The 25051-nt window shown below is 41.8% G+C and overlaps 2 protein-coding genes across 5 annotated transcripts in view; both read left to right on the plus strand.

Moving 5' to 3' along the window:
- Nucleotides 1-3558, plus strand: part of ccdc88c (coiled-coil domain containing 88C) — a 32168-nt gene extending 28610 nt beyond the window's left edge. For 2 of the 3 annotated variants that reach the window (XM_028396330.1, XM_028396329.1), the window contains exon 31: nucleotides 571-3558. In XM_028396330.1, coding sequence (XP_028252131.1) covers nucleotides 571-1344 — 774 coding nt within the window. In that variant the 3' untranslated portion in view covers nucleotides 1345-3558. The remainder of the gene's footprint in view (nucleotides 1-570) is intronic. The other variant, XM_028396331.1, reaches the window with a different exon arrangement.
- Nucleotides 3559-6139: 2581 nt separating this feature from the next.
- On the plus strand, nucleotides 6140-24527 carry gpr68 (G protein-coupled receptor 68). Of its 2 annotated transcripts, XM_028396333.1 has the most exons (7): nucleotides 6140-6342; nucleotides 18133-18359; nucleotides 18650-18799; nucleotides 18886-19019; nucleotides 21683-21905; nucleotides 21986-22166; nucleotides 22242-24527. In XM_028396333.1, the coding sequence occupies exons 2-7, from the start codon at nucleotides 18261-18263 to the stop codon at nucleotides 22682-22684; spliced, it is 1230 nt and encodes a 409-aa protein (XP_028252134.1). In that variant the 5' UTR covers nucleotides 6140-6342; nucleotides 18133-18260; the 3' UTR covers nucleotides 22685-24527. The 2 variants fall into 2 exon arrangements, with proteins under 2 accessions (XP_028252134.1, XP_028252135.1); XM_028396334.1 differs by lacking the exon at nucleotides 6140-6342 and having other exon boundaries at nucleotides 18287-18359; nucleotides 18615-18799.
- The last annotated feature ends 524 nt before the right edge of the window (nucleotides 24528-25051 follow it).

Below are 25051 nucleotides of genomic sequence, written 5' to 3' on the forward strand. Positions count from 1 at the left end.
CTAATTATTCTTGGATGTTTGCAGACACTGATTTTTGTTTCATAGCAGCCTACACCAGACACCACCCAGACATCATGGAGTGATTTTACTTATTTTTTTCCCATTGAGCAACAGACGAGTCACAATCCACCCATAGGGAAAATACTTTTTATCTCTTCTGATCATATGTACACCCACAATAATTCTTATTGATGATCCTGTAAAGTGAGAGCTGCTTTCATGTTTGCCTCTAAAACAACACATTCTTTTAAAACAGAATAGTTATTACTGGAGGATGTTTAAATCATTGCTGATCCCCACCCTTACTTCAAAGGTTTGTGAATCCACCAGCATCTTTCTGTGGACTGGATGTATTCACTCACTAAGAAATATTTATTATTTTAGTCACAATGGTTATGAAGTTCAGTATGCTGATGTGAAGGGGATGTTAGTGTCTAAGGGCTTGGCACCTATTCACTGAGGTGAATTTTGAAAGAGCAAGAGTGAGCTTTGTTTATTTATAATTTATTTATTTATTCACAAATCAGATTCCTCCGAATTGATTGTAAATGCATGATTCTCTTTGTCCAGGTGTCTACAGGAAGCAGGGAAGACTTGATGACTGACTATTTCACCAGAAGCCCCGCCCCCTCAGGTCCCACTGGCAGGGATCAGGTGACTCCCACCAGCTATGTCACACCCACTGTGCAGTCTTCCAACCACAGGCCAGGCCAGAGTGTGAAGCCTTCGCCACGCCAGCCTGTGGGCCAGTCACCAGCCTCTGGCCAGCCCGTCACCCAAAGAAGTAGCCAATCGCTGAGCCGGGCCTTCAGCTTGGCCTCGGCTGATTTGCTTCGCTCCAACGGGCCAGATAGTTTCCGCGTAAATGAGGGATCTTCAGGCCGAGAAGATGTAGTGGTTCGGCGGCAAGGAGGAGCAGCTAATGGAAGAGAGCGGCCACTGTCGGCTCGTTTCGCCGGTCCATCCACTCAGCATGGAGACAGCAGCTTCCTAAGCCCAACCATTCACCACTCGTCCTCTCTCAATCTGCAGACAGAAAGATACGCAGAGAGAGAGCGAGACAGAGGGAGGACTGCTGTTTCCCGCAATGGCCCTTCCTCATCCACCTCTCATCACCGTGGAGAGGTCGCCATGGTAACCCCAGTCAGGGCTGTGACCACAACACGGCCAGAAGACTCATCTGAACTAGCGGATGCCCTGAGGGAGGGACGACCAAGCGACTCCTCAAAGAAGGAAAGTGAGAGACCAAGGTGTGCCTCAGTGGAACGTCCTAAAAGCACGCCGGCCTCCCCTGACCCCAACAACGACCCTCAGACTGTGTGGTATGAGTACGGCTGCGTCTAAACACTGCAAACGAATACTCTGCTGGGGCAAGACTGGTGCTTTATGATAGAACTCTTTAAAGTCTATGGTATCCATAACGCCACCTGCCATACTAGCTAATTAGAGTCGTCTCACCATTTCTCATCTACAAGGATCTCTCTGAGCTGGATGAACACCGCAACACTATCAGTGGTCTCTGAGGATGCTATTATCACCATGTTTACTGTGATTTTCTCTTGGGCAGAGGAGCCACCAAAGGATCTTTTTATTACTGATTGTAAAAGGTGGATGTCTTTTAAATGTTTTTTAAACACATGCAGAGACAAAAATGGAAGCTGCAATAACACGTAAAGCCTGCAGGGGCAACTAACAGAGAGCAGGTGCAGTGCTGTGGACCAAGAACACTACCATGAGTGGGCTTGTCTAAGAGCTGGAACTCTTTGACTGCTTAGCAAATACACCAGGAAGTAGCCCTGAACTGAACTCCAGAGAATGACCAGAAGCACCAGAGCAACTGAATGTATCAGATTTCCCTTCTTAGAACAAACACTGGAAAAGACAGGAGGAGACAAGAGGGATTCAAATTTAGTGAAGGCGAAATGGGTGAGGAGATGGAAGAATGAAGAGAGCAGTGAACAGATATAGAGACAGATGGTGTGACTGGAGGACAGATAGATAAACAGGACAGAGGGGCTCCTCCCAGTTAAATTACAGTCTTTCTCCCTCCATCTTTAGATTCTATCCCAGCATGCAACACTCTGACACTTTACTGGAAATGTTGCTTGACCCAAGCCAACACTAGCTTCACAAACACTCTCATATATATGTATAATAATACACACAGGCATTGTCCTTGAGGGGGTTGGTTGTGGCTTTGCTAACCATTGAGCTGGACTTAATTCACACACACACACATGCACACACTCACCGCTGGGTAAAACCACTGTGTTTTGGATGGGTGTAGAGCTGCACACTGTAAGCACCACAGAGAGAGAGAGAGAGGTGCAGGCTGAACCCACTGGGAGGAGGGAGAAGTGAAATGAAAACACCAATTGTTATGCAGATTGTTGTGCTGATAAACAATTATGATGTAATGAGAACAAAACATCCTCAAGTGTCTAGTAAACCTATTGATGTTGGTGCACATTAAGTATTAGCATAATGCTATGTTTTGTAGCATATAGTAACTACTTAGTATTGAATGATATGTAGCAGGAAGTGATGATTGGGATAAAATACACTTTTATATTGTAAAATTGACCAGACTATTGACAACTATTGTGGCAGCTGATCATCTTGAATAGGGACCACTTTCAGGCCATCAGCTTTGAGGTTTTTTTAGTCTAAACAACCAAAAACAAAACAAAACTGAGGGATGAAGTAATAATAGAATTAACCTTTTCTTTGAGGCTATGATTTTTACAGATGCCTGTGCACATCGCATTCACCTACGCAAAGATAGAGTAGATGTGGTAGATCCATTGATCATTGATCATAACTAAATCGTCTAAACTGAAAATCGATTGTTAGCCTGTTTGATTCATCCTATAAAAATGCTGTTTTACCTTATTACAAGAACCACATCTCATCCAAATGTATTAAAACAGCTCAACTCATGTTGTTTGGTGACTGCAGTGTGTTTCTGTAGAATCTGTCTTCTGCGTTGTAGAACAAAGTATCCCAGTGCACCAGAACCATCAGAGCAGTTGTCTTGTGATTGGATGGATATCTCAAGCTAACATCAGCCGATTATTGTAACCACAGATAGTAAAGGATGGCTCACTGTAACCTAAACTATTATCAGATAGTATAACAGTGATATTGTAAAAATGCAGTTGGGCTGTACACACTTCTTATGTTGCATCACATTAGTATTCAGCAGCCATTGTTCTCAAAAATCATCCTTCTCTCTGATGCTCAAACTTCTCATCACACATGGATGAATTTGGTGGCTGAATGAACAACTGCTCTGTGCATTATCTGTATGTGAATGGCGATAAAGAGGTGGGAGATATTAAAGAGACACGATGAAGTTCACACAAAGCACTAATGTAAAAATGATGATGTTAAGGAGGAAGATCTGCCTGGGGTCCATCTTTCCGACTTGTTTATGCAGCAAGTTAAATTATTTTTCCTGTAACTTTTGTACATTGTTAGATTTGTATTAACTGGTCAGATGTTGATGAAGATTCTCAGTCATCCAGGTCATCATACGGGAAGATTGAAGCAAGGCGTCTGGACTTGTAGAGTTTTCTTGAAGACGTTTCACTGCTCATCCAAGCAGCTTCATCAGTTCTAACTGTTTGGTGGGGAAACATGGTTTATATGTGGTTACAGACCTCAGTGGGTGGGTCTGGGTCAAACTTACAAACACTAGCACTAAATGTTTCCATACTTACCTGTGATGATCTGGCTGACTGGGCCAGGTGTGTCTAACGACTGGCTAACGACTATGAGACTGCCGGAGGGGGACTGGTGACAGCCCTTGGAATGGATGGAATCACTGCATTGTATGTGGTAGAAAGATGATGTCTGAGGCCACCACCTCTGTTAAGGGAAGGTTTTTCCAGCTTAATATACTCACAGCAAGAACAAAGGGCTGTCAACTAGTCCCCCTCCAGCAGTCTCATAGTCGTTAGACACACCTGGCCCAGTCAGCCAGATCATCACAGGTAATTATAGAAACATTTAGTGCTATTGTTTGACCCAGACCCACCCACTGAGGTCTGTAACCACATATAAACCATGTTTCCCCACCAAACAGTTAGAACTGATGAAGCTGCTTGGATGAGCAGTGAAACGTCTTCAAGAAAACTCTACAAGTCCAGACGCCTTGCTTTAACTGGTCAGATATTAGAAGATGAATTTTGTAAAAACTTTACCTTGAAGAACCAAAAAAAAAATCCAACCACATGAATCCTGTAAACTGGTAAAATCTGTGATTCCACTGTAAAACTGTTTTTGTAGATTTTTCTTAAAAAGGCTTTAAGATGTGAAACACTGTAGATGGGTTGTCTGTGTCTGGGCATCATCATTATCGGTTCCTCTGGTCATATGTCTGTGTGTGTGTGTGTCAGTTTTCAACGTCAAAATGAAAGAAAAGGGCTCAAAGGAAACTTGTTTCATATGTTGTTTGTGCGTTTTAATCGTGATGCTTGCTTTGCCTTACTATGCTGCAAACGTGACGTCCTCCTCCAACCTCCACCTACACCTCTCTGTCCTGCCTCAGTTCAAACGAACACCAAACAACTGCAATGTGAGGCACTGTCACAGAGAAGTGAAAGAAGAAGGTGGAGTTGTCGTCACTGATCTTTCCTGCTGTAACTCAAATTACTATAGTTCACTTTATGTCTGCTTTGCTGTGGTGTGACTACTGTTAAAAAAAAACTAGTTTGATTGAGCTGAAGCTAATGTCAGTACACACGCAAAAGCTTTTTTCGTAATAAAGATTTCTAAATTTGAATAGTGTCAGTGATTGATGTGGTGATTGATGGCGTGTGACAGAATATTCCACCAGGGTAAAGGGCAGTGTTCGAGTATGACATTAGATGCGTGAGCACACACACACACACACACACACACACTGAAAGTGACAGAGGGGAAATGGCTTGTCTTCCAGAGAAATCAAATGGAAAGTGAATCACAAAAGAAACACTTTGTGTGGTTTAACTGTTTTACTAAATACAATAGATAAATAACAACCCATACACTTTAAGGGGTGTAGATTTGCTTTATGACATTGTTGTGGACGCAAGATTCCAACGGAATTTAACCCCTATCTTTTTTTGTTTTGTTTTGGAGGGGAAATTATTGGTGAGGATGCGTCACCTCCATCCATGCTCAAACTACGCCCTTGATACGCTTAGATGGACTGCTTAACAATTCTTTGTGTGTGTAGGTTAAAGAGTCACATTCCAGTCATAAGTCACTCACCCTCAGCATGTTTGAATAGATACCTGTATTGTTTCTTGCGAGGCAATTTCTTGCAGCTTCATGTCAGTGCAGCTACTGCAGCTGGAATAGGGCAGCCCCCACCCACCTGCCCCCTCTTTTTTAAGGTGTGGGGCTAAATGTGGCAAAATGTTTAATTTTGGCCCTGTTTGTATAATGCCACATTTCATTATTCCGCTGAAGCCACGGTAAATGCGGGGGCAGCGCTTATAACACGGGGTCAGGTGGTTACATTATTACATTATCATTACGGATCATAAACCATGTTGGGAACAGTTGCTTTGGCATGTGTGGCCACTTCATGAAATTACTGCCATTGTGCCAAATGCGTAATTGCGCACATCTCTCTACCTGTCCTCCTGCCTCTGCTGTTGGAGATGCAATAAATAAACATGTTGAATAACTAACTATAATGTTTAAACTTTGCACAGTATGAGCCTCCCTGCGCTCGTGTGTGTCATCAGAGCGGATCCCCTGTGTGATTATTAGTTGGAGGAGGATTGACTGTTGTGTGGTGATACCTCTCCCTTTCTCCTGCTGTTTGCTCTTTGCATCGCTGAAGCTGGAGGCAGAGGGCCCAGGTTTAACAGTCAGGCTCGCTACTGCTATACGTTATCTAACAAACTGTATGTAGTATTGCACATAAGCCTTTGTGTCTGTATGTGGCACTCTTCTGGTGTCTCACTGCTGTCTTCAGTCACGTCAAGTAGTCTGCTGGCTTATTGCTCAACGGGAAATTACTTTTTGACAAGAGCAACTGTGGTTAGACACAAAGGTGTTACCTATTTCCTAAAACTAAACTATAAACTGTGACATTTAATGTTTGAGCATTGTGTGTAGGCCTGGTGCGTCTGCTGTGTGGGAAGAGAGCGTGCGTCAGAAAGAGAGAGAGAGAGAGAGAGAGAGAGAGCGGTCAGGTTCGTACAGACCCTCAGACGGAGAAGGTTTCGTTAGAGAGCCGCTCTGATGTCCTTTCCTTTATTTCATGTGAATATTTAAACAACTTCTTATTCAACTTCACCGCTTCTGTGCGTGTTTTTGCCTCCATGGACCAAGCGTCTCTGTAAGGTAGGCTTCATGACATTAATCTATAGCCTGTATTCAGTCATCGATGTCTCTCTTGCATCTGTAGATGAGGTGACATATCGGCGGAGTCCTGTTGAATGTGATTGTCGTGGAGCTCATGGCGCGTCATGGCGCGCGTTTGGTGTGGATAAGTGGAGCGCACGTTTGGATAGAATGAATAAGAAAGGAGCGCGCAGGCGGTGCGATCCGGAGTTATTGATTTTCTAATTCATCAATAATGTATCGGTCAGCAGGCTGCTGTAAACTGAAGCATTCACCCTGAGAAGCTGCGGACGGGAGCTGTGTTTTTTTCTCGCGTGGTTGGTGGACTGTAGAACTTCGTGTATTATTCAGAGAGCATGTGTGGACATAATGAGAAGCCTGTGCAGCCGCCTCGTTTTCACCTGCTGCTCTGTTTGTTTACTGCTGGAATTTAAAATCAAGCCACACACATGCATTAACCGTTCACGTGCCGTACAAATGCATCTGATTGTATTACAGCAGTGTTGTGATGATGCTATTAGGACAATAAATAAATAAAAGCCTGGCTATTGTAGAAGTGTGGTAATGAGGAAGCGTGAGATCCAGATGAGTGTTCTGGCTGGAAGCCACAGAGGGCTGCTGGGTAATTTCATCTGTCCGCTTCACTCTCTCACAGCCTGACTGACAGACTGGCTTCTTAGTTTATGTTTGTTAGATTCTCTCAAGGAACTGAGTGGGCCATTACATGAATGGATAACTAGAGTGAAGGTAAAAGTTGTAATCATGTATGAATGTATTTTTTAAAAACCTAACACATTATAGGTTTTCTTCCTAAACCTAACCTGCAGACTTATGTGTGCCTCCACTACCTGTCATACCTCCTATCACTGCCTATGTAGTGGCTTTTAGGCAACCTCCCACAGGCAAGGAAAAGCATTATTAGTATCAGTGAACTTTTGCATCGTATCCCTCTATTTTCAATGGAATGACAGGGATGGGGTTTGTGTTTTTGTGCATGACTTCAAGCCAGCTAGCACTGAATAGATAATTTGTGACCTTCCGTATTTGCCACTGTGGGGCTGCAGGACTTCTCCTGCCCTACAGCACAGCAGCATCTCCACAGTGGTTGAGCACCCAGGCAGAATGATCAACATACGATGGATATGGGACAGATGAGTGTGAATGTGTGCCTTTATACTGCTGCTCCAGTGTCCTGGTCCTTGCAGGTTGTTGGTCACTAAGTGCTTCCTGAATAATAAGGGATTGTCTTTCTTTGACTCCCTGCCCACATAAACATCATCAGCCGACCAGCTCAAATTAGCTTCTCATCCATCACATATAGATACATCTGATAAGGCTATCATATCCTGACTGACATGCATGAAAGAGGAGCCGCTTTGCCAGAGTGCCTCAGTGCACCGCAGAACATTAGCACTCAATTTACAGGAGTCACAGCACAGCATGAAGATGAGTGTGACTGAAGGATGTTTACACCATAGAATTGCAGATTGTTTTTAGCTGTAATCATTGATACTACCTTGAGGAGGATGCAGTGTAGTGGACATTAGACTTGTGCTTCGTCCTGGACATCTCAGACACCCTCTTTTTTTTATTCCCCTTGGGTCTAGGCCCAGACATTGGGCACCACTTGGACAGAGTGCAGTGGCCCTTTGTGTACACTAACCCCATCCATCCATGAAATTTCATCCACTCTGCAGACATTAGCAGAAAAGCAGTCCCTGTTTTTTAATGTCAGTGGTTCAGCAGGAGTGATGCTAAATGTGGAGACCAAAATTTACAAGGGGCACCCTGATGCAAGTCTTAGTGGTTTTAGAGTAAGGGCCAGGCTATTTTGGTTCTTCGCAAGTTTTCTATCTTGGACAAAGCGACACTCCAGCAAACCCACAAGGAAGTCTGCAGGTTAGAGAGAGCTCTGTACATATTAAACTCTTTGCTGCACTACTCCATGTGGAGTGACCACGGTGGAGGGGGTTCAAGACGGACACAGAAGAACTTTTAATGCCATTTCTTAAAAAGTTGTAATGATTATATGGGAGGATGCTCTCTGGAGTCCTAAAGCCGAAGTCATCTTTATTTTTGTGCTTTTAGATACATTTTCCTTCTTGCTGTCTGCTTCAGTTTTCCTTTTCTTACCGGATAACTTACTGCTGTGAGAGGCAGCGTACAATAACGCTTCTGGCTAAAAACCTCTGACTTAGTATTCAGTGTGAGTGTTTGTTAGTAGCGAGCGTATGAGGTCCTGCAGGGAACCAAGAGCACACTGTAGCTCTGTTATAGCTTCTTTGTTAGTGTGTCGCTCAGGATAAATTAGCATTATGAAGAGAAGCTGGCTCGTAGAGAGCTCATATCTAATTTACAATGAGCTGAATGGGTTTTCATCCTCATTAGCAGTAGGACAAAAACAGAGATAAGATTGTTTGCATACAAGGATGCACACAAGGATCACCTGATCTCATTCTAGACACAAACACAGCATGCCACCTTTACTCACATACTGAATAAAGGGTATTGGAAAGCAGACTGTGAATAATGCATCTGAGTCTCTACTCCGTATGAGGTGTATTTTCTTAACGTACTGACTTACTGCTGCTATACGGCAATGGATTTTCACCTTCTAAAGATCCCATGGGCCATAAAAACCTCCACACTTTGAATAAGATTTTTCTTTTTTACATCATTTAATGAATAAAGTGAGGAAGAAGAGTAATATTAAGCGTTGTTGTTTTGGTTGTTGGAAAAGAAAACCTCATTCCTCAAACCCAGATATGTGACAGTGCTACAATTAGCCCTGAAGATGGAAATAAAAATCCACAATTTACCTCTTATTACCGCAGCCTGTGCTTAGAGGATGTTTGTGAAGCATGTGATACGACTTCATCTTCAATATTGGCTCTTTAATATGAATATTTTGCTGTTGATGTTAGCACTAAAGCTTCATCATCATATTACCATATTATTAAAAATGAATCATTTACCTCGCTGCTCTAACTCGTCCAGACATTGGCAATATTTCAATAATACAATACATCCCTTCAGACCAGTGACCACATTTAATGCATTATTAATGACTCTGCTATTATTTGTCGGTCACCACGGCTACCATAAACGCTGCTTGACGACTTCCCAAATGTGTGTGTAACAGTCTGTTTCACCTTTGAGTCCTGCAGCCTCAAAGCAATGAATATTCAAGTACATTGATTAGAATCCTAATGTCTTTGTTAATCTGAAAATGTGATTGATAAGTTGTTGGACTATGAAGAATGAGATGAGATGGTGAGCTCTGGAGAGCCTGAAAGATGGCCTCCTCCTTCATCCTGGGAAGGCTGACCAGCTCACCATTACCATCAAAATACACTGTATTTTGATGGTAATGGTGAGCTGGTCAGGAGGCTTTGACAGGAGGCTTTGACTGTTCATGTCAGTCTTCATATACAGGTTAACAGGTGGAGCTAATGTCTGATGACAGCAAGCAGGAAACCTTCTGTCATTATCGATCAATTATCCTAAACTTTAAGCCTTAATATAATGAAAATGAATGAGTGAAACATGCTTATTCCTGCTTTAAGTTGGACATTGTAACATGGAGACCTTGATCTTGGCAGCCAGCCCCCAGAACATGGAGAACACTTCTTCAGAGGCTTCGTTCCTCAGCCTCAGGGGTTGCCGCATTGCCTATGTTTTATGGGCTGCAAATGGAACACTCCTAGTTGACTACCTGACCTGTAGAAGGGTGACAGGTGCGACAGCTGCCAGACAAACAAAATCAATATGATTGAGCATGGAACAAGAGGAGTGCTCTTCCACCAGGATGATCCTCGAGCTCCCAAGGCTGCGCTGAGAGCTGCCAACATCCATCACACAACCTGTTCACCTGATGCAGCACCTTCCGGCTCTTTCTCAAGGTGAAGCAGGAGCTCAGTGGTCATTTTTAAAATGATGTCAATGTGTCTGTTTATTTACTTCTGGAGGTCCCAACCCCTGTCTTGATCTAGCTGAGGACTGATCAATCACCTCTAATATCTAATAGCTAATAAATATCTTGCAGTTTGTTTATAAGACATGTTAATTATCTATAGACAATCCAATTACTGCACAGAAAAATTATGCTAAACTAGCCCCCCCACACACTCATATTCCAGACTTTAACTGGCTGTAATTGTAACTGGTCTCTTTCCTCGCAGCTCTGTACAGCTGATGCTCCCTGGTCTGATGCCAGTGTAGCTCCCGGCTCTGAATAAGCCTCAGCCAAATGCCACAAACAGAAAACAGTGACTTTGTGCATCCCTGTCTGTATCAAAGAGGCAAAATGCTGATGTTATTTAGAGCGACATCTCAGCAGCCTCACAGACTGACCTCACAGCTGAAGATACTTATCAAACAGTGGAGGGTGGAGCTACATGCATCATGCCTCCATCTCATTGAGCGACATATCACTCCAGTCGCTCCACTGTCACAATAAGTTACACAAATGAAGGACTCCAGATTACTCTATTGATTGTTCGTTGACATAAATAGATGGAAGGTCTGATGATTGAGGCAGTATGATCCAGATGTGTTGCTCACGAATCAGCTGTTGGACGTTTGGATGATGATTCAAATGTATTTATAAAACCCAGTCTGGAGTCACACATATGTGAGAACAGCCTGGCTGCTGATTTGTGTCTGGATGCACCGCCAATGAATCACGTCTGTAGGAGAACACATTTACTGAACCAACAGTAAATCAAAGCAGGAGCAGAGATGGAAGCTGATTTACAGCCTCCTGGACGATATGACGATAATTTCCCCTGAGTAACGAGGAGGCGGTCAGCTTCATACCTGTTACATTACCTCACTGAGAAATGTATCTCATCTTAGTCATAAGTGACAGTGCAGGTAACGATGCTCAGAAGTAACATTTTACAGCTTTGTGTCTTCTATTTCCTTACAAAGATGATAAATACAGCTTGCTGCTACTTGCTAGCTTTATCAATACTCCACTGTGGCCCCGTTCACACTGGGGAAAAAAATGTGGCTTAAGCAGGATTCGGTCGCATCCAGATCAATCCAGATGTGTTTTTTTCTGAGTGTGAACACCTCGAATCCGGCTGTATCCAGTTTGGATCTAGCCGGATTAGCTCAAATGTGGCTCAGGTGTGAACGCAAATGTGGCTAGCGAACCCGGCTAGCCACATTATTAGCCATATTACGAGGCGCCACCTAGTGGTTTGGAGAACAGTAAACACGCTGGATGAAGCCGGATTGAGTGCGGACACAACTGTGTGCTAGCCACATTTGAAAATAGGTCTGAACGCATCCAGCTTAAAGGCTGTCTGGGCTCAATCCTACTCTAGCTGGAATGACTTTCTCCAGTGTGAACGGGCCTGTGTTTCCTCTTCTTGATATGACCGAGTACAGAGAGTAGATAAGAGATAAGAGAAAATGACTGACAGATGGTTCATCCAATCACCTGCTTTGTGTCTAGGACAAACTTCCGGATGTTGTTTTTTGAAACCAGACTTTCCAATCTGTATGGTCAGGATATTTGCGTCTCTTCTAAATGATCATTTCAGGCGTTATTAATAATCTGTTTTGTGTTGTTGAAGCATTAGGATGTGTCAGATAAGAGTTTTATGTGGTGTGTTTCAGCTCTAGAACACATCTTCAGCGTATGTTGACAGATCCATCCATCATCTAGTAACCCGCTTCATCCTGCAGCATGGAGCCTGGAGCCTATATCCCAGTTAGCTATTGGAAATAGCACAAGATAATGTAAAGGCAACTTTCACACAGGCAGGAAATTAAGCGTTCCACCATGGCATGATAAAAAGTGTCGCAGGCTGTGTTCACTTTCTGTCCGTGCTAATGTGCTGACACCAGGATAAGTGTGCAGCAAAGCTCACTGCTCGTAATGGGATGTGATCTTAGATGTCACTGTGCAGTCCAGTAGTTTAATATGAATCATATAACAGAATCAGGACAAGGTCTTGGTGACTGTGTAATGTACGGATGTTTGTGGTGAGCTCACCACGCTGCAGCTGCATTGCTATCAACAGTCTGTGCTAATGTGTCTGATTCCAGGAAAACTTGTGCTGCTGTGTGGTGAACTAAAACACAAACATCCTGTGATTCAGAAGAAACATCGTAATCATTAGCCAGTATATATTGTTTTTAGATCAGATTGTGGTGTATTTATTTTCTTCTTACATCAGGTTATTAAAATTAGTTTCGCTTATTTTAGGAAGGATTAGCCAATCATAGCTGTGGACGGGCGGGTGAGGCGTGACAGTTTATATGTTGATATGCCGATGAAGTGATGAAGCTAGTGTTGACAGGATACTCGACAGCAATTTACAAGTTGCTTCCGTTGCCATAGTTACCAATGTCAGATCAATAATCAAGGTGCAGCATTGGCCTACAGAAATAATCAGTCACAGGCTCACTTGTTACTGATCCTGTCTGTAACAGGGATTAAACCCATACAGGGATATTCATTCATCGTTTCGTTTATTTTCACTGATTATTACTTTAAACATCTGTCTTATTAATATTTGTCTTTTCATATACTATTAATAATAACAATAAACTTGAGTTACAAAGTGCTTCCCATCCCATAAAATATACAGAAAAATAAAACATAAAAGGGTTAAATTAATTGAATAAAAGCAAACATTTCTAAATAAAACAAGGGAAAACCCAAATCTATCAAAAAATAAAATCCTAAATTAAAATGTCACCCACCTCATGTTAATCACTATGCATTCAGTCCATTTAATTCATTGTAAGTGTCCATTAGTCAGAGGCTCTGCCAATTATCCCACATACACCCAAGTGATCGAATTACTTCATTAAATCTGAGACCTCAGCAGTATCGTGGCCACAATTCCTGTTACAGTATGAAGGTCAGAACATAAGGCCAGAACCACACCACAGGGGACCAGTGAATGACTGGGAGAAGCATAAACATGGACATTATACACCATCTATGTGATAAATGAAATTCCCCTCAGGGGTGGAGAAACCATTCACAGGAGTGTGTTACAGGTCTGTGTGAGGATACACAAGTTGTTGTTGTTGTTGGCACTGATGTTTGGAAATGTGTACTGGCCCTTTAAGAGCTGCTGCACTCCAGCATCCTATTATCAATGACTTTAGATGCATGTTTAGAATATGTAGAATTGTTTTTACATCCATTTGCCTGGCTTGGACCTAAGACTTAGGGGCTGCATCCTTTTCTCTGTTGGTAGTGAAGGATGCATCCCAACATATCTAAAGGTTCACTGCAGTGATAGCTGGACAAATAAAGGAGCAGTGTGATGTGATGAATATAAAATAGATTTTCCATAAAATAAATGCTTATAACATCATTTTGATGGCATATCAACTCATAACAGTGTGATTGTGATTGGCCCCTCCTCTAGAGTGTGTGTGAGTCTGACATGCTTTGCACCTGCACTGTAACAGCTGCAAATCACCTGCTCCGCCTCATATGTCAGGCATATATATTCACTTTGAGTGGAGTGAGGATGACGATGGAGCTATGTAGCTTGTTATGCTCTGAGTGGATGTTGTAGCAGAGCCAGCAAAGAAACCAAAAAGGATCTTGTCTGAGGAAACAAAAAATAGAAAGCAAGAGGGTAACTGAGCAAGAGTGAATATTGCAGCAGCTTACAGTCATTGGTGAGAGCTGAACGAGGAAAATGGATGCAGTAAGTGATAAAATGTGGTGTGTCTGAGCTAATTTGATGTTGGGCTGTGTTTGTGAAGTAGTCTACTCAATTTATGTCCATAAGCCAAAGTATTCAAATTATGGAGCATGTCTAAAAATGTATAATATGCTGTCCCTTATCCGTGGACGGGTTCTTTTCCATAAATAAACACGTGTTATGCCGTTCATACATGGAGCAGTTAGAGAGCAGTTTTCCAATTAAACTCCATTGTGTTGATTCGATGTGAAGGAGGCAAACTTTGTTGATATAAATTCAGATTTTCTATCAGTGTGATTTGATGTTTTTAAGATGTTAATTGTCACACAGTCTGATGGATACCTAGGCCTTTGCTTGAGACACCTGCTGCGCCTGCTGTGTGTAAACCTCTATTGTTAACATCTAACCACGTGTGACAGTGTGACATAGGCCTGCAAGCCTCCGTGTTTACAGAGTTTCAATGACATCCATCTGCATTGTAGTCTGGACACTGCTTTAGATCGGACTGGCTCTAGATATAAATACACATTGGACTCGGGACAGTGGAGCGTCTAGTAAAACACAGGTCAAAGGGTATGCAGGCGAGGCCACTTTCTCTGCTAACCTGATTGAATAAGGGTTAAACCCCTGGGTTAGCTTGACTCATGAAGAATGCAAAGTGTGTCCAGCTGTGTTTTATGTTGGAAAACCAGCGAGACAGAGGGTCATAGAAGAAGGATGGGCCGAGAGATGATACTTGTGGTTTATATGTGTGGTGTTATAGTGGCTCTAAATGTTTTCCAGTCTGTTATTATGGAGACATTCTAAAGGTGCTGGGATGCCAAAGCAAAGAAATGTAGTTAGAGGTTATACTAAAAGGCTTCACTGTGCACTGACTCTTTGTTGACACCGATTCACAGAATGAAAGCCACACTAACACTGAGATGTTTATTGTATGCAGTGTCACTTGCATCCCTGTAATTAAAGAAAGTGTGGCTTTTTACTGAGTGTAGCCTAAATAGAGAAGGTATGTGTGGTAGGTGTGGAACTCCTGCAGCACATGGTGATAGCGTACTGGCTTGATTTGCATTGATTTCCATCCTCTGGCGGACATGGCACCACTATAATAGGAATGCTACTGTGCTAACACCATGGGAGCTTTGGCCATGTGTAAAGTAGACAGTGTGAAAAATGTGTTTCAAAAATGTAGAATCAAATTGACAGGTAAATCATAACCGAATCATGATGTAACGGCAGATACATGCTTTCACGTCAGTCTCCAAAAGTCATCAGTCTCTGGTGACTTTTGGAGACTAGTTGCTAGTCGCTTTTGACAAAAAACGATTTGGAAAGTCGTTAAATTTAGCAAGAGTCACCATGTTGGCAACACTCATCTCTGTGCCAGTGGGAAAAATGTTTACCTGCATTGGGTTTTTCTTTAAAAAGGGAAGAGTTCACTCTTACTCGCTTTATTTGAACCTCAGGTCTCAATGTAACAATTCTTCCCATTTGCTCTAAACACTCTGTAAACACAAGACAGAGCACAGTCTTTCACAATAAACAAAACCACAAGACATGTCTTTTGATGACATGGTTATTACCTGTCAGTCTGTGGTTTATATCCTGAAAGAAACAGCAGTTATTGCAGTTTTTCAAAACAGCTAACACACAGGCCTAAACAGTGGCACTGATGGTCAAAATGACATATTTTGTTTGTAAAAGGCTCTAACCATGTTGCCTTCAAACTACATACATACACATGTAAACCAAAATATTATCTAGTGTAAGATACCCTGCCTCTTCTGTCCTAGCGATGGGGCCACATGGCCTCATCCACATCACATTCAATATCCTCTCTTGCAATGCACCGTGGGAAGAATCTTCTTGCATGCCTTATCTTTTAAGGCCTGCAGACTGATTGCTAATTGAAATTTTGTGTAAAGGAGTGTTCAAACAGGTGCTTCAGTAACTCCATACTGATCTGGGTAGTTTCTAATGGTTTGGAATAGATGGTTTCTGTTTGGTTACCACAGCTAAACCATTTAAGATGTAGGATACATACATATTTAGAGGAGCTGTTGCCACGTTATCTCTTTTAAAGGTTGTTAGATGTTATTCAAACCATTATGGTTTGAATTGTAGGAGTAATAGGAATGAAATGTGTCACTGTTTTCCTTCTCTCTGCCAGACATTAATAAAACTGATGTCCTGTTGACACACACAGTAGGAGGGAAATTTCAACAGCTCTAATCATTTTATGAGTCATGACATGAGGTTGTTTTTATATCACAGTGTCAGAGCATTTTACATTTTTAAGGATGTGCTAACACTGTGTACAACAATTCACTTGGTCATATACTAATATATATATAATGATTTGAACTCCTGCTGTTTTTGTAAGTATGCCTAATAACAAATAAATGGTCAGTCTATCACTAGAATGGTAGGTTTATATGAACTGTGAGAGACAGAACAATAAGAAACAAATCCAGAAAAAAAAAATTTCATGAATGAAATAAGATTTGATCCCCTATCAGTCGGCAGGATTTCTGCTCCCAGGTGTATTTTATACAGGTAAGGAGCTGACATTGGGAGCCCTCTCAGCTCGTTACCTGTATAAAAGACACCAGTCCACAGAAGCTATCAATCAATCCAGATTACAAACTCTTCACCATGGCCAAGACCAAAGAGCTTTCCAAGGATGTCAGGGAAGACTGTGGAGCTACACAAGGTTGGAATGGACTATGAGACCATCGCCAAGCAGCTGGCTGAGAAGGTGACAACAGCTGGTGCCATTATTCACAAATGGAAGAAACATAAAATAACTGCTGATCTCCCTCGGTCTGAAGCTCCATGCAAGGTCTCACCTGGTGGAGTTTCAATGATAATGAGAACGCCCAGAACCCAGAACTACTCAGGGGGAACTTGTTAATGATCTCAAGGCAGCTGGGACCACAAGAAAACAGGACTGAAATCCTGCAGTGCCTGCAAGGTCCCCCTGCTCGAGAAACAAGTCAGGTAACAGGTAAACAATGGATTGATCAAAAGAAGCATGTTAAGGTCTTAGGGTGGCCTAGTCAGTTTGCAGACCGTAAAAAAAAGAAAATCTGTGGAGGGAGCTGAAGGTTGGTGTTGCCAAACATCATCCATGAAATATTAATGACATGGAGAGGATCTGCAAAGAGGAGTGGGACAAAATCCCTCCTGAGATATGTGCAAACCTTGTGGCCAACCACAAGAAAAGTCTGACCTCTGTGATTGCCACCAAGTACTGAAGCACGTTTTGTGAAGGGATCAAATACTTATTTCATTCATAAAAATGCAAATGAATTATATATATAAAATTTAAAAAGAGTAAAATACTGGAGAGACATTTGTTACTGCTGTACAAGTTGGACATTTAACTGTGGATTTAAAAACTGCAGTTTTTGGCACTTCACACACACACTAGTTTGCCACTTGTTATATATTATTGTTATATAAATTGTCATTCAACTCTTCAAGAGAGCTGGGTTTTTGAGGTTTTATTTGCACATGCTTCAATTAATGAGTTCACTGCTGACGTAAGCAGCTAAGAGTTAACAACAGGAAATGCTCATTTTTATCTACTTACATAATCAGCATTAAGCCAATAACAGGAACAGGAGTGTAGTTATTGCTTCAAAAGGAAACTGTATTTCCTCTCTTCACATGTTCAATAACAGCATTTTACATGAAGCTGAGCTGAGGGGCATGGATGCATTTGTTGGTCCCATTATGATAATTATTGTCTTCACACTCACATCCTCAGTCTCACTTCTAAAAAAAAAAGTGCAATTGCTGTGTTGGCTTGCAGCACAAAGTTTCACAATAAAAGTTCTTTACAATTGTGAGATGCCATATATTTTTGTGGTCTGCGGTCAAGGGATAGAAGACCCTAAAGAGTCAAATTCGATCCTCAAGTGAGACCTTTTCCTGCTGTTTTTTACTTACTTCAGTTGCTACTTAGTTTGCTACTTTATTTTCAAGCTTGCCAAGTTCACATGGATAAAGAAAAAACATGTCACATTTTGTAAGCTTTTATTGTGAAATGACAATGTTTGAATGTTCTGTAACTTCCCTACTAAGTTCATTCTGTGCTCCACAGTGGCCGCATGAAACCTGACTACGCAATCAAAGAGGACAAGTTGAAGCCATCACTACAAGCTCCAGCCAACATGAAGACATAATACGTGCTGATGTTATAGTTATGTTTCATAAAGGTGAAGCAGACTGATGGTGTTAACCATGTCTGAAGAGGATGTAATTAACTGCACCATCAGCCATGAAATCCACCAGTACCTCTTCTCCTGTGTGTATATCCTTGTACTGCTGGTAAGTGTGTGTGGACATCTTGTCATCGCTGTCTTCATAAATGTACATAGTCAGCAGTAGAGCACTGGTGTGACGCAGTAAGCAGTCATGGCTTGGCCTCTAGAAGCCCTAGTTCCTCTTTAAAATCACAATATTGCAGCAATAATGCTGGGAAGCATGACCTGTATTTACCATTGATGGGGCAATGATCAGAGCCCCACACTTTTGGTGTTAACTTTGGTGTTGTTTATAATTGATGTATTCTGGTGGTCACAGAGAAAGACGGTAATCATCAGTGATGTTGGTTCTAGGTTGGTGTCCCCTCCAACCTGTACTCTCTGTACCATGCTGCTCTCCAGCTCAAGCAGAAGAATGAGCTTGGGGTTTACCTAATGAACCTCACCGTCTCTGATCTGTTATACCTGGCGTCGTTGCCTTTGTGGCTGCAGTACATCTTTCAGGTAAATACTCCCATGTTCACACACATGACTGCTTGGTAGGTGACCTGTACTGTGATGTCATATAGCGCATGTTGTTGCTGTTTCAGGATGACGACTGGCGTCACAGGGAATGGCTGTGTCAGCTGTGCGGCTTCCTGCTCTATGAAAATATCTACATCAGCATTGGCTTTTTGTGCTGCATCAGCCTGGATCGCTACCTAGCTGTGGTCCATCCTTTGAGGTAATGAAAAAATGTCTGATTATTATCCTCACATTATTTCTATATGTATACACTGCTGTACTGCTCATGGTCTGTAAATAGTAAAAAAAAGGTCATGCTGGAGGATGTTGCAGGCATGTTGCAACATCTTCCAGCATGACCGGTTTGGCGGTGGGTCAGTAATGGTGTGGGGAGGCATTTCTTTGGAGGGCCGCACAGCCCTCCATGTGCTAGCCAGAGGTACCCTGACTGCTATTAGGTACCGGGTACCTAATGGTACCTATACATATCTTCTCAATATATCACCCCAATAAATGACATAAAGAATAAATACATTCGTTTCATCATTTTAAACTACAATGCATAGCCATGAGGATAATAATTTAATATTTAATATTTTATTTGTATCTATTTTCTATTCTACTTGTATCTTATACTTCGAACTGCTCACTTGTGCCTTAAATTGCCCCTCAGGGACAAATAAAGTTTTCTGAATCTGAATCTGACCACAGGCCAGTGCTTCCCACAGATCAGTAATTTGTGGTGTTACATGAATTATGAGTTTTTACTTGAGTTTGTGCCTATTTTAGTTCCAGTCCTTAGATTGTGTGTCATTTAAGGAATGGATTACAAAAACAGCTAAAGCTAAAGGTTTTTATTTCACAATACAAACTCAAGACTGACCTCAGCCCAACCTGTTCTTGTGTTGTAAAATGACATGTTCTGGTAAAATAAAGATGAAAATAAATAGTATAAACTACATAAAGGTTAAATATTCTTTATTTGACTATATACCATAGTTTATCATCTTAAACAGCTCTGTCTGTGCTGAATTAGGGTGTTCCATTATCAATAACGTTAAGTTAACTCCAGATATTGCTGAACGTCTTCTCTGTGCAAATATCTGCTGATTCAGGTTTTCCTTCAATAATTTATAGGCGCCAGGCATTGCGCATAGAGAGGAGGAGTGGGCAGATCAGCTGTCAGGGTGTGTGCATGTGTATTTGTGAACGAGAGGGAGAAAGAGTTGAGCGGAGTAAAATGAACAGAAGGATAGTGCTATTTTAAAATCGCTTTGGGAAAAATAAACATGGAATCAATTTTTGGCGGCGGGTGTTGATTGTGTGGCGGCCCGTGTCTGTATGGGAAACCCTGCCCTCACATGAGTACATGAAATTGGTATTGACCAAAAAAAGCTAAAAAGATTCTGTTTTGGTACAAAGTAAGTTATCAATAATCCATTATAAAGGGAATAAAGAAGAACTCCTTCAAACTGAAAAAAGCACAAGGAGGTTTACCAGGAACCACCAGCTGGCCACAGGCCCAGAAGGAGCTGGAGGAAGCTGCCTTTCCTCTCCCAGTGGCTACCACAATTTGATGAGTTAAACAGTAGGGAAGTCCATGAATGAGAAGCAAAGCACGTTTATTTATAGAGTGCATTTCATACACACAAGGTAGTTCAATTAAAAGCATAAGATGATTAAATAAAAAAGGAAAGTGTACAGAATATAAAAGACACATAGTGATAAAAGTGAATCTTTTAGTAGAATGAGATCTAAGGACAGCTTGGTTTTAAGTCCAGACTTGAAACTGCCAACAGTAGGTGCATTTTTGATCTATTCTGGAAGTTGGTTCCAGAGCTGAACTGCATAGAAGTCAAAACAAAATGTGGTGAAACAGCTTTCAGTTTGAACACATTTTGTTTTGACCTCAGGTTTAACCAACACGTTTCATTCCTGTGACCTAAAAGAGCTGAGAGGTGGTGTGTGTTGTTGAAAGATGTCAGATAGGTAATTGGGTCCTGTCCCATTTAGTGATTTAAACACAAGCAACGTTTTAAAACCAATTCTGTAGCTTACAGGAGGCCAGTGCAGAGACTTAAGAATTGGACTAATGCGGTCAGTCCTTTTTGTTCTTGTAAGCAGCTGCATTTTGGATCAGCTGAAGCTTTTTGAAAGACCATTGCAGTAATCAACACTGCTGGAGATAAAAGCATTGCTAAGTTTTTCTAAGTCATTTTGTGACATGGAAATATTTTTAGGTGATAAAATACTGATTTAGTGATTGTTTTTATGTGACTGTTGAAGTTTAGATCATTGTTAATAAAGACCCTGAGGTTTTCAACAGTTTCTTTGCTTTTAGCCCCTTTGTGTCAAGAACAGTGGCGATCCTGAGTCTTTCCTCCCTTTTTCCAAGTATGACAAAGAAAATATGATTACTTCAGTTTTGTCTGTGTTGAGCTGAAAAAATTGTCACATCCAGTCATTAATTTGGTCCATACACTGAACAAGACATTCAAGCAGGGCATAGTCATTAGGGGACAGAGCAAAGTAAATTTGTGTGTCATCAGCATAGCTGTGATAGCAGATTGAGTTGTTTGTGGGAGCATAAATAGGTGGAAAATTAATGGTCCAAGGATTGACCCCTGGGGGACACCACTGGTCAAGGACATTTCTGTTGAAAAACAGTTGCCCATGGCAACAAAGAAACTCCTTTGTTGTGTGATTTTAACCACTTGATAACTATACAAGTGAACCCAACCCAATTGGTCAAATAAATCAGCAAGCTGATGTCAGAAAGTGGTTGCCTGTAATGCAAAACAGCTACAAGAAGTTGCTTCTACAGAAGGTTTTACACATTTCACACAGAACAATACGTTACATTCTTTTTGTCCTCGTCTCCAGGTTCACGTCTCTCCGCTCCATGAGCGCCGCGTGGCTCGTTAGTGCCATCATCTGGCTGAAGGAGATCGCAGTGGGCGTGGTCTTCTTTCGCCATAAAGAACTGAGCAGAGACCGCAAGAACCAGTCAGTGTGCTTTGAGCACTACCCCATGCAGCCATGGGAATACCCGATCAACTACTACCGCTTCACCATTGGCTTCATGTTCCCACTGGCCATCTTGTTGGTATGATAACAGTTTGCACGAATACTTCAGATATAACCTGGATGGATGAGGTGACCTGCATGCTTTGTCTCTTGGTTTAGATCAGCTACCTGTGTGTGCTTCGCGCAGTGGGTCGGAGTGCAGGAACACAACCAGACCAGAAGACCAGGATCAGGCAGCTAGTCAGCAGCACCATTCTCATCTTCCTCGTCTGCTTCTCCCCCTACCACATCTTTCTGTTAATACGCACTCTTCTGGAGCGCGACTGCCACTTTATCACAGGTACTCTTTCATCCATTGAAAGAAATCCACTGAATGAAGGTAAAGGATTTATTTCTTATTTCTCTTATTTTACAGCCATATTCAACTACTACCACCTGTCACTGTTGCTGACCACCCTGAACTGCGTGGCTGACCCTGCCCTCTACTGCTTCGTCAGTGAAAGCGCCCGCCGTGGCCTGTACAGAGCCGTATTCCGACCCATTGCCAGGATACTCTGCTGCTGCTGTCGCCGTGGAAATGCCAGTCCCTCCAACCCGGCCAACGATTCAAACGAGGTCGCCACAGACGAGAACAATGGCCAACCAACGGTGACGCTGCTCACGCACACCAGCACACTCAACAACGTAAAAACAGACGCTCCCTGCAAAAACACAGCTGTAATCACACAGACGAACAACATTCCATTAAAATTTCTGCAAAATAACACACACAAAGACAAATGTGTGGAAGCTGATGGAGTGATAGCCATGGAGAGCCAGAAGACAGTTAGGCCTGAGGAAGGTTCGGAACTTTGTTAGCTTTAGGGCCACAGACTGAGAAGAAAAGCTGATTCACAGACTGATTTCGTGCTGGAAAAATTGCTAGAGGTGAACCACGACTAACCTGTCTGTAAGTCTCAATGTGGCAGTAATGAGAGCTGCTGCCCACCCAGCTGTGTTTACATCATTATTTTCTGTTCTCTGTTTCTTGTCTGAGACAAAGTGCAAGAGGTCAGAGTGGATCTATATTGTCACTGTAATGGCCTGTTTACATTTCTGTGCTTTGTACAAAGTAGGGCAATTTTAATGGGACCTTAAGGGGAATTTAAGACTTACAAAATGTCAATATAGGCAGCACAGAGGTGCGATAAGGCTATAGTTTGAGCCTTTCTGTGTGGAGCCTGTCCACTTTAAAGGCATGCATGTTCGGTTGATTGTACAGAAGGTTAGTGTGTCAGTGCACCCAAAGCCTGCTGGGATAGACTCCAGTACCCTGTGACCCTCTACAGGAGAAAGCAGATATAGCAAATGAATGGAAAGTGTTGTTATGCATCACAAGGTCATACTAAAAAATGTGGAGGAGAACTTGACAGTATTATGGTATCACTTCTAATAAAATGCAGTTTTGGAAGCTAAGTGAAAGTGAAGGCCACAGTAATGGTTAACCAATCACAGATTAACTATTAACAGCAAAGCTGGCAGTTTAATCTAATCACATGGCAGCAACTCAGATGTGAGCATCTGAATGGAAAAGAAAGGTGATTTTTGTCTTACCTTATTGATGTCAGAGGTCAGAGGAGAATGGTCAGACTGGTGGTAACACAAATAAGTACAACACCAGGGTCCACATTTTGCCCCTTTTGTGGTGGAACAGGAGATTCAAATCCTAGATGTGTGATACTATCATGTCGATATGGAGGAAAAGCTCCAACACCATGTTGAATCTTTGTCCTCCATCCAGGCTGGTACTAACAAGGTGGACCTGACAAAGTGGCCAAACACTTGTCAACAACTTTACGTAAAGGGTGAATTGTTATGAAGTGGTACCAATGTTCCCTGTGTACTATTAAAATGCATTCATTGTGAAATGCTGTAACTATTGATACTTTGTGACGGACAATCTGACAAAAACTGGGTACCAGAACAAACTATTTACTATTTTTGCTCAATTTCAAGGTTAAAGACCAATGCTGCAGCTGGACAGTTACTGACATGAATTTACTGATATCTGATGACTTTTTTTTCTTTCTATTATTAAAAGATGCAGGGTAACTTGACAGCATTACACCAGTCATTTACACAATTGCGGCTTTAAAAGAAGGCCATGTAGCTCAAATGACCACTAGCTGACAAACAATAGATCAGGTAAAGCTGTAGCTGTCCGCTAAATGTGTTTTTCAATAATTCCATTAAATATTTAAATAATAAACCGTTACATTTAGAAAGCTGTAGACAATAATTTCTTTATCAATTTGGCCTGAATGGCCCCTCCCTCTGTGCTTGTTTCAGAACTTTAACCTTTTTTTTAATGGCTTTTAACAGATTTGTTTTATAGTGTTACTATTTATTTGTCATTATTTAAAAAGGTATTTTAAGAAATGACTGAAAACAAACAGGTTGTGGGTGACATTGTTAAATGTTATTGCACTCAGTGTTAGTATATGGCATGCGTATGCACTGCCTGCTTAGATAAATATAAAGGGAAACTATAATGCAATCTGCATGCGCCAAATGGCTCAGAGCTATTGTCAGAGCTGGTATCTTTAGGAATATGTTTGTCAGTGTATTGTTACATGGTTGATTGGATGTCAAATTAAATAGAACTATGGTGAAAGATTAAATTGACAGTTATAATAAATACTGTATTTTTATAAGGCTGAAACTGCTAAAGAAAGTGTATGTGTGTGTGTGTGTGTGTTTCTATAAACCAACCACCTCTTGTGTCAAACAATCCAATGAAAATTACAGTGTCATCTGCATAAAGACACACCTTTACTGTTACCCTAAACCAAGCAGGCCCTGCTCTCACACATCATTTGTGAGGTAAAAAACACTGAGGCCGTGACAGGCAGGAAAGATGTCTACATGCTGTATTGATTACAGCTATTAACATATACAAAGAAACCAACCTGCAGGCTGTCTGAGTCCAGACACATGCCAAACTAAGGAACAAAGTTGCTCCATACCGACTCAGAGGGACAGCATGGGGCTAAGTGATGAAGCACAGGTGAGCACATCTGGAGGGAAAACACACAATTGATTCAAGTGAAACCACTAGAGTCAACTACTGCAACTCATTACTGTCAGGATGTCCACATTATTCCAAATAACAGCCTGCAGCTGATCCTGATCACAGCAGCTAGAGTTCTGACAGGAATCAGCAAAATGGATCATATCTCTGCTGTT

This window comes from Parambassis ranga, chromosome 22 (genome assembly GCF_900634625.1).
Source record: "Parambassis ranga chromosome 22, fParRan2.1, whole genome shotgun sequence".
Lineage (NCBI taxonomy): Eukaryota > Metazoa > Chordata > Actinopteri > Ambassidae > Parambassis > Parambassis ranga.

What these genes read in the sequence shown, in the direction of transcription:
- gpr68 (XM_028396333.1), top strand. Translation starts at nt 18,261, where the DNA reads ATGGTGTTAACCATGTCTGAAGAGGATGTAATTAACTGCACCATCAGC. An exon ending in GCTGTGGTCCATCCTTTGAG is followed by an intron (nt 19,020 to 21,682) that starts GTAATGAAAAAA and finishes CCTCGTCTCCAG; the next exon opens with GTTCACGTCTCTCCGCTCCA. An exon ending in CGACTGCCACTTTATCACAG is followed by an intron (nt 22,167 to 22,241) that starts GTACTCTTTCAT and finishes CTTATTTTACAG; the next exon opens with CCATATTCAACTACTACCAC.